This window comes from Centruroides sculpturatus, unplaced genomic scaffold (genome assembly GCF_000671375.1).
Source record: "Centruroides sculpturatus isolate CEXI.00-Female unplaced genomic scaffold, Cexi_2.0 scaffold843, whole genome shotgun sequence".
NCBI classification, from domain to species: Eukaryota; Metazoa; Arthropoda; class Arachnida; order Scorpiones; family Buthidae; genus Centruroides; species Centruroides sculpturatus.
The window spans coordinates 352,703-363,144 of NW_019385174.1; the positions used below are offsets into that span (position 1 = coordinate 352,703).

The window sequence follows — 10,442 nt, forward strand, 5'->3', positions numbered from 1 at the left end:
CCCCCCTATAATTACGGTCCCTATAATTACGATTCCTATAAAACTACGAAAAAATATACGTATTTTGGAAATGTTGAGTCGGATTAGTGTAGAATCGATTAATTTTATGGAAGAAAACCTTTCAATCAGCCGTAGTCCGTAAACTTGACACGTGTCGGGCTGTGATTGGAACGACTTGTAAGAAATCGGATTCCTAATAAATTGGAACTTATCTATATCTTATAGGGGGGTCGACTGTATGTTGTTTCATAGAAAGATGAGAATCTTTTGAATTCATAGAAGAAAAAGGAAGCATATTATAATAATAGATTAAAAAAGTGTTTTTAATAATATTTATGTTAATTAAAAACCTCTTAAAGTAAAAATTAAAAAAATATAAAATCTTCTGTTGCCAACTTCAAATTGTTATCACCATTTCTTTAAAACTGTTTCAAAATACAAAAATAGCTATTAACAGTGAGAACACTTCTTATAAATTCCTTTAGTTGTAAAAATGACATATATCAAAATTAGTATTATTTATATTATGTAATAATATGCATTAAGAATTATATTAAAGCCAAACAATTGCTAGATTATTTTGTGCTATACTACTGCTACTATTAATAATTAAATGGTAAGTAATTTGGTACAAGAGGTAAGTGTTAGGTGCTATCTCTTGCTAAATTTAACAATTAAGTTAGATTAATATTTTAATAATTAATTCAGAAGGTTATGGAAGGAAAAGCATTGGCCCAAAGTGGGACTTGAACCTGCAACTTACACTCACCATGCAGTTGTGCTGCCAGTTATGCTACCTGAACTTTCATTCACGCTTCACTATTAATTTAGAAGGTTCTAACTGATGCTAAAAGTAACCATTTTGGTTACTTTTAGCATCAGTTAGAGATGATTCAGCACCCATGGGCTATAACTCCCACTTGTGGCACTTAATTGGCTATTGCTTCTACTCTGGCATAGTTTATATACACAAATGAACAGAATCTTCTAAATTAATTATTAAAGTGCCTAACACCTACCTCTAGTACCAAATTTATAAGTATTTAAATTATTAATAGTAGGAGTAATATCGCCCAATATAATCTGGCAATCATTTGGCTTTAATATATAACTATCAGATTGAAGTTGATATTTGTTTAAACATTATAAATTATGTCAAGAATATTACTGTCCTATAATATTGAATTTAATGGTATGCATAAATTTAATAATAGAAATTAGCAAAATATTACAAATGCCTCTGATAAATCAAACTTACTTTATTAATTTATAAAGTTTATAAGTAGATTTTTTTGGAAGATTTTGTAGTTTTTTTTTAATTTCTATTATAATATTTGTATGTACCATTATAGTTTTCACTAAAAGACAGTAATACTCTTCAACTTTATTAAATTTTCTTACAAATAATACTGATTCTTTCTTATGTTTATTTAACAAAATAATTTGTATTCTCAGTCATTTTACTTTAATGTTTTACAGTCTGTTAAAGTCATTTTATCTATAACTATTTTGTGCGAGTTTTGTAAATAAACTATTTCAGAATATAAGCTTATGAAGATGTATAAATTAATATATTTTTTGTAAAAGATATGGATTTATTTATTTTAAGTGTTTTGTTTATTAGTCTTGTATTTCATTCTGACAATTTTAAGAGCAGTTATGTTAGAATAATAAAAACAAAATAAATTTCAAATAAAAATTAGTTTTCAATTTTTTAGTTTAGGAAATGGAAACATATTGCACTTCTATCAAGAGTGGCACACATAATATGGTTTCAAATTATTAGTAAACAAATATTTTAGTGAATAATGATTTTAATAAAAAAAATCAATTGTAATTTAATGGATTAAAGTTGAATTAAATAATAATTAAAATATTTTACTGAATGAGCATGCTATTTGGAATATATTAAAGTAGGACATATTTAAGATTTTTGCTATTTAATAAAAAGGTCACTATTTCAGGTTAATATGTTAAAACTAGAAGAAGTAACAGGAATTGAGATACAAGGAGGTGCAAATGGAGTTAGCCAATTAACAATGTTACAAGTTCTTCACAGTATTGATGGACAACAATTTAATTTTATAGCAAATAAATTTGGAGAAAGACTTAATTTTACAGTACCTGAATTAAACAAGGATGAAGTTGAAAGAATTATGTTTCCATCTAAAGTTGTCACACAATACATAAGATTAAAACCATTAGCTTGGAAGTACAATATAGCTGTGAGATTTGAAATTTTAGGATGTGATCATGTTTGTAAGTAATATTCATCATGTCATAATCTTTTTATTTACTACTTTATCATTTATTATTTAAAAGATTAACAATTAAATGTATAGATTCATTTATTTAGTTTTTCTAAGCATTAATTTTTTTAATATAATAAATAATATATATAAATTATTTTGTTTGATTAATAATAAGTAAAATGAAATATTAAAAATAAAATTGCTTGTCACTTTTATTTTTAGTGCCCAGTATACCAAAAATACAATGTGGAACTTGGTCACCTTGGATTAATTTAGATACTCCTTATGATGATGGAAATGATTATGAAATGGTAAATCAAATTCCAAATTTCAAGAAAATGTGTCCATTTATTCTTGCTATGCAATGTCGTAGTGTAAATACAAAACAGTCCATTGATACATCAATTCCAAATTTAATACATCCATGTACTAAAGGGAAATTGATATGTGAAAGCTCAGAAACTCATCAGTGTGAAGATTATGAAGTTAAGATATTTTGTAAATGTAAGTGAATGAAAATTTATAACAATTTCCATACTTATGTTTTCAATTTAGAGATTTGAAAGATCTTTGATATTTATTTAAATTCTGTAATCTCATTCATTAGTTAAAAGCATAATTAATTAATATATGATTAGTGAATTATTATGACAGAAAAGCATTCAAACATAAACACCAATATTCAGCCATTTCAAAAAAAGATGAAACAGCATACTAACAATAATTTCTTAGTTATAAATTTCATTAAGATTAGATAGTATATTTGATTAATGTTTAAAAGCATAAATATGTTTCTGTTAAAAAAGATAATGAAACTTATGTTAAATTTCTCTTTGATAAGATCTTGATATGTAAAGGTTGTTGCAGCATTTGCTTAATGTTTATAAAATGTTCTTATAATCACATAAATCTACAATGAAATCACAGTTCATTTCACTTTTTAAAATTTATTTTTGTACAGCATCTAATATTTTTCTTCTCTTCCAAAAACTGCTTCCACTACTATTTGTTTTTCTCCATTATTACTCATAAATATACAAGAAATACCTGTACATTAATAGAACATACAAGAAGAAAACTGAAAATAAGGATTTCAGTTAGGTTGCCAGAGTGATTTGTAATATTAATAATAAAAAATAAATAATGTATGCACTTATAGAATTCATTATAATGAATCTTTTCCTTTTGTAACATACAAAACTTTTATTGTGTTAAACTGAAACCCATCAGTGACCAAATGGATAAACCCACAACCAAGTACCAGTGTTCATGGTATTATCCACTTAGAATTGTCCACTTGTCACTTTGCCATAACCAAATTTAAACCAAATAAACCAAGTTAAACTGAGATATTCATTATTGTGGTATTCATTAAACTGAAACAGTTTCACAATAGGAATTGGAAATAGCTGAATAGGAAATTAGTGGGAGGATTCAAAATAAATTTTGTTACACTAAAAATTTTGTTAAACTGGAATTTGTTATATTGGCATTTAACTGTATTTAATGTTTCAAAACTCTCACAACATAAATCATCATCATTATCTATATTCCAATTTATAAATTTCTATCCATTTTCTCATTATAATTTATGCAAATATTGCACAAAACACAAATAGCAATAATGACTAAGAATTTCTGCCTGTTCCATGTTTAAGTATTTCATTTTCTTATAATGACCTTTAAGAAATGTAAGATGACATTACATAATGGGTATGTAAAATTATTATTACAAATGGTATTTTGGTATTTTCTCTGAGAGTTTCAGGAAATAAAGAAAATGTCGGAATACTGTTTACACCTGATTTTGTAAAAAATGTAGCCTCATGCATGAATTCTCAACAACCTGCATAAGAGTGTGTAAATTTCAATTTGTGGTCACATATTTCTTTGTAATATAACAAAATGAAAGCTTTTTATTGATAGTGTTTTGGTTTGCTTTTAAGAGCCTCTATTGGGATGTGTAAATCATCAATGCATTCTATGACATTGGAATATCAGAAAAACCTTACATGATGACATTAATATTTTCTCCATGAGGCCAGTAAATTACTTTATAGGTCAAATTCACATAACTCCTTTAAAACAGCACCGTAATATAGATTCCATGACATCAAACAGAATAGCTATTGATGTATAAAAATATAATAGCTATTTTGTATAAAAATATAATAATAAGTAAAAATAAATTTTATAAACTAATGATAGTTTTCTTTATTATAATTGCCTATACAGTACGGGACCAAATTTCTGGAATTATCAGAAAACTGGTTATTTTTGAATTGTTCTAATTCCATGCTTGCTGGATACTGGTCTGGTACAAAAAATATTCCAAAGACCAATAACTATATTACCATAAGAAATTGCTTTCATAGAGGAATAGATTGTTGTCTTGCATTGGCTTAGAATTTTGGTCAGTCATATTTAATAAGTTTTCAAAAGACATATTTCCTAATTGAAAATATTTTCTGTTTGGATTTAAGAATAAAGTAAGACATAATGTTACAAACTCAATTTATTTAAAAGCTTAACTAAGCCTTTAATACTTTTTTATGATGATAAATTTTTTTGCAGTTTGCAGTTTGTTAATCATACAAATATTGAAATTCTTAAGTTCCACTTATCTGAAACAAATATCTATAAAATAAAGAACAGTATCTACAGAATAATAGCAGTGTTTTCTGTTGAAAGATATTTCCTGAGAATTTCTAATATTTGTTTGTCTTTGTCTTTGTCACTGTTGTCTTTGTTTTCTATGACATTTACTATAGTATTAATAAAAATAGCATTGCTAGAGGCGATGAGATCTTTTGGTTCTGCCATCTTGCGTGGAATAATTTTTGTTAGGCATGCAACACACTAAATGTATTAACTTATGTGAGAATCGGGGTTTAAGCATCAAAGCTTAAACTGTTTTCCGACAACGGGAAGGTGAGTCCCGCTCACAGGGTCAGTGGATGGCAATTTAGGAGGGTGAAAATCGAGTGGGAGGTCGCGGATAAGTCGATAAGGTGTTGGCCGAGTACGAGTAAACACACATGTTTAAAATATTATATAAATTTAATTAACAAATGCTATATAAAAAGGTTACAAAGAACAAGATTGATGATAATAATGATTTCAAACCAAAATTTCAGTAGGTGGTTAACTGGATTGCATCTCGCGTATTTCCGACAGATAGTCTCTGATCCTCATTAATATTTATTTCTTAATTAGCCCTAGTCCACCTGAGAGAAAAGAGAGAGTTCTACTTACTAAGTTGTAGATAGTAGAATCTTACTTAGTCATTCGTCGTCGGTGGTCAGTGTTCAAAGGCAGTTGATCAGTTGATTCCTGTTGTCTTGAAGGCCACCCCAATAACTGGCCATAAGCCCTCTTTATACCAAATTTGAGGGGGTGAGAACTATGACATTATTAATGATTTATACGCACACCTGTTAGTGTGTTGATGTCTGGATCTAGCTAGTACAGACAACTGGCACAGAGAAGTTTGTTTAATTTGTTGATATTGGTGTCTAGAAGATATGATTTTATAATGTAAATTTCTATAGGTTTGACGACTCTCATCCATAAATTAACATTCAGCTGACAATAATTTCTGTAAACTGGTCAACAATCCAGATATTGTTTATATCGAATGCCGTGTTTGACTACGAACAAGGCGATTTATTGCTCATGTGCAACCAAAGAGGGGAAAAAACATCTCTTATTCCCATCTTGTTGATATTAACGTCTATAGAATTACCTTTAAACAAATGGAGGAGATTTCCTTCATTGATATTTTAACATTTCCCCCTTTTTTTTTTTGAGGAGAGCATCTCGGTCATTGACCGCAGAAGTCTCTTTTTTCCCTTTACAGATAACATCCTGAGGTTTATACTGTTTTAAGACAGAAAAGGGTTTCAGATGTTCACACTTACACTGTATGATGATAATATTCAATTATATTTAGTTCATTTCATATGTCCTTGCTCAGTGCAGATTAATATTGGAAATAAAATTGTTGCTTAAGAATTTTAACTATTTATTTTATAAAAATTATTTAACATTTTATTTTATTCTGTAATGATTAAAAGTTTTTGATAAATTNTTTATTTTTCGGTATATATTTCCATACTGTACAGTACATGTTGATAGGCATCTAGAATGTTTTGTAAATTGGTTGAAAACATTTAAATGCAAGATTCTACAGAAGTTATACAAGCACTAATAAAATATACAGTATATCTTTTCAAACTACTAATTTTTAATATGCTTTTTGTAAAAATAGTTTTATAGATTTCATAAAAATTAAATAATTTAATTGTAAATTATACTTGCAATAAACATTTAGTTATGCTTGTTGCTTTTTATTTAAATAAGGTAAGAAGAGACCAAAAGAAAAAATTGAACCTATTCCTACAACTTTTGTTGGGTCTCCAAGTACCATTTCCCCTGTTGTTAGTAGTACAAGTAAGTATTGTTAGTGTTTTAATGAAATTTTTATGATAAAATCATATTCTATTGAAATTAAATTTTCTTACTTGATAACTTTATTTAATTTTATTCTATAAGTTTAATTCAAAAATCTTATAATTAAGAATTAAATGTACAAAATGATACCAAGTCTTACAGAAATTTTCTAAGAATTGAAGGTTTATTTCATTTCATTTGATGCTTAAAACAATTGAAATTTAAATATTTAGATGTATTTGAATTATGAATTTTTGTAGCCTAAAGACAGCTTCTGAAAAGCTGAAAACATTAATTTGATGAAAATTTTCATAATAGGTTTTAAATGTTTCAAATATTTATTTATTTAAATAGATTCAGTGTAATATAAACTTCAGCACACTGTATTGACCCTATTAGAAGTCCACCTGGGTTTAAATATTTTCCAAAATATGGACTTCTATTTAGACCATTATTTACTTTAGAAACATTCTTTATGACAAAGCTGTATATGAAGTAAAAATATATCTTTCAAAAATGTTCTTTCTATTATTAGTATTTTTAATCCCATATACAAATAAAGCAAAAATACAAATCACAAATTCATAGACAATATATACAGTAATAATGTCCCAGGCTATTTGGTGCAATACTGCTAAATTATTGGAAATTTGGCTTTCTGTTGCTCACTGTCCTTATTGTTGCGGTGGCTATAATTATAGAAGAAATTAGGAAAAAGAAGCTATAAATATTTATAAAATAACCCTTGAATTTTATTAGTGTGTGCTGTTTACTGTATATTAAAATACTGATTTCTCAGTAACAAAATGAGGAAGGAGCAGAAGGAGCCTCATTTTTTTCCACTGTCTATTGAGACAGTTTTAACCAAAGAAATAGAAAAAGGTAGGGATGGGCCTTTAGTAAAGTAATATTTTATTCTAGAATAATTTTTATTGTTTAGGTTGAGGAAGTCATCATAAAATTAGTATAAAAATATACAAATAATAATTTTAGGTATAATCATATTTGATTAAGATTTTAATAATGATTATTGTATTATATTTTTTCTGATCTTATTATTTCTGATCCAATGATTAAGATTTCATTATCAAGTTTTTTGTTGAGTTTAAGCTTACCTCCCAATATTGTTTTTTTTACTCTACCTATGGACTATTATTATTATGGACTTATCTAATGTTCAATAATGACTTAAAAAAATAATTTTATTTTTCGGTATATATTTCCATACTGTACAGTACATGTTGATAGGCATCTAGAATGTTTTGTAAATTGGTTGAAAACATTTAAATGCAAGATTCTACAGAAGTTATACAAGCACTAATAAAATATACAGTATATCTTTTCCATATATAACTAATATTTTTGAAAAAATAAAGAAAATAATAAGAGAATTTATGATAGAATTATTTCTAATATATAAGAATAATAGTATACAATATTTATTGAATTCTCAGGTAAAAAGTCAAGACTTAATGAATACAACAGTAATAGTATACTTGTTTAATTGTAGTTGTAAAGAGCCAAAAATATATATGGGGGAATATTAAAGGTAAGAATTGCAGAGCATTCCTTATCTTTAATATTTTGCCAGTCTCATATCAATTGTAAAAAATTAAAGTACAGTTGCAATTAATGAGCAAGTGTAAGTTAATAGTAATGGGTTTTGGATACCTTAAGAATATTATGCATGGAAGAAAATCTGTATAAAAGAAAGTTATTTGAACTTATGTGGAGATAAAAGGATAAATGAAAATGAGGGATTAAGAATACAGTAATACCCCGAACTTACGCGATAGGTGGGACCGAGCGATAACCGCATAAGTCTAATTTGCGTAAGTCGGGGTATATTTTTGCAATTTGTGTAAAATCCAAATCTGATGTATGTAAGCTAATAAATGTTCTCGTTAACCTTATCTCTCCTTTTGATTCGTTCACGGTTACAAGAAATCACCACATAGAGTCTCTCAAGTATCCGTAGATATAACACAGAAATAAATAACACAACATAAATTGCAGCTATGCGTCGATTCCGCGCGGCATGTCCGAACATGTAAGCTAAACAATAGTGTGGGGGGAGTGAGTAATCAAGAGTTGCGTGGCGTTCAAACAAAAGATGAATCGACGAGATTTGAAAATCGCGTAACTCCGGATTCACGTAAGTCGGGGTAGTGTAAGTTGAGGTATTACTGTATACTTATTCTGGATCCCAGTAATAAACAAGAGTAAGACAGTAGGATAGAGGTGTGATTTTCCTTAAGGAATAAGTGGGAACAAGGAAGTGACTTACTGGACTTGTAAAGTTATGTAATAATAGAGGTTGTGACTAGAATTAAGATATTTATGTAATTTTATGCTTTTATGTTCAGGTCAAAAATCCAATTGTAATGTCTTTTCTTTATGGATTTTAATCAAGGTTTAATTAATAGCTTTGTGATATTTGGATTGGTGAAGTGTCTAGAAAGTTACAGATTTACTAAGTTGAAAAATTAAGATGGTATGTGGTACAGATGACTGGTTTCAGTGTATTTTTATGTAAATTTCACCTGAAGAGGAGTTTGTGGAAAACTTGAAATGAACATTGGAAAATAAAACTGATTCTTTAAGTTAATTCATTTATGTCCTCATTATTGAATGTTTGGTAAGTCCTATTCTGGACTTATCAAATATTTAGGTCAGTATAACAGTCCATTGGTAGACTGAAATGTGTATTAAAGTTTTTATTGTTTTCTAAATGTTACTACATGTAATGCCTTTAATAGTCTAATAAATATATTTTGATTTGCTGATACAATATTTTTTAGTCAACTCTAAAATTTCTGTTTACTTGTAATGCTTATTTTCTAATACAGTCTTAAGACATTTTTTTACATAAAATTTTCTCACTGTTCATTCAGCATTGTTTTTATATTTATATCAAATTATTATTTTAATTTTACAGTTTGTATTTAATTGCAATGTTTATGAGGAATATCTATTTTAAACATTTATTCTGTATATAGGTATTTATAATGTTTAACATAAAACAACATTTTTATCACATTATATTGAATTTTATTAATTTTATATTTAATATTACATAATATGAAAAATTACTTAACCAACTACAATGAAAATTTATTTCTCTGATAAAAATTTATGAAATAGCCACATTTAATAAACAGATTCACTTATTTAATTAATTATGAAATTTTGAAGATACATTAATATATGTTTCTTATGTATAAATATGTGTATTTTATTATATAATTTATAGCTCCTTGTCCACCTGGATTTGAATGGCAGGAATGTAAAATTCATTGTGATTTTACATGTTCAAATTTTAAAAATGATTTAATATCACAAGGTTATTGCATAGGAGAAAACAAATGCATTTCTGGATGTACAGACATGACATGTTTATCTCCCAAAGTCTATCGTGATTATCGTACTTGTGTTTCTCTTGATGAATGTCCTTGCTTGAGTGGAAATGGAACATTAATATCAGTAAGTGTAAATAATATTGTAATTATCAATTTATACACTTCATTTAGATATCAAATTGTAAAGTGTAAAATATAAATATTATTAAAATTAGTTATACAACTATAAGAAAAATACTCAGATATATGTTTATATTTTTAACTACCAGAAACATTTTTATTAGTGATGTTCCGGATATCCGTATCCATATCCGTATCCGCGGATATCTGAGGGAAAAAAAAGATCCGTATCCATATCCATATCCGTATCCGTATCCGT

At 27.2% G+C, this 10,442-nt stretch overlaps 1 protein-coding gene across 1 annotated transcript in view; it reads left to right on the top strand.

The window, feature by feature from the left end:
- LOC111635748 (mucin-5AC-like) overlaps window positions 1-10,442 on the top strand; it is a 43,729-nt gene that overhangs the window by 9,766 nt on the left and 23,521 nt on the right. The window contains exons 5-8 of the mRNA XM_023380814.1: window positions 1,965-2,259; window positions 2,475-2,756; window positions 6,615-6,704; window positions 9,958-10,187. Coding sequence (XP_023236582.1) covers window positions 1,965-2,259; window positions 2,475-2,756; window positions 6,615-6,704; window positions 9,958-10,187 — 897 coding nt within the window. The remainder of the gene's footprint in view (window positions 1-1,964; window positions 2,260-2,474; window positions 2,757-6,614; window positions 6,705-9,957; window positions 10,188-10,442) is intronic.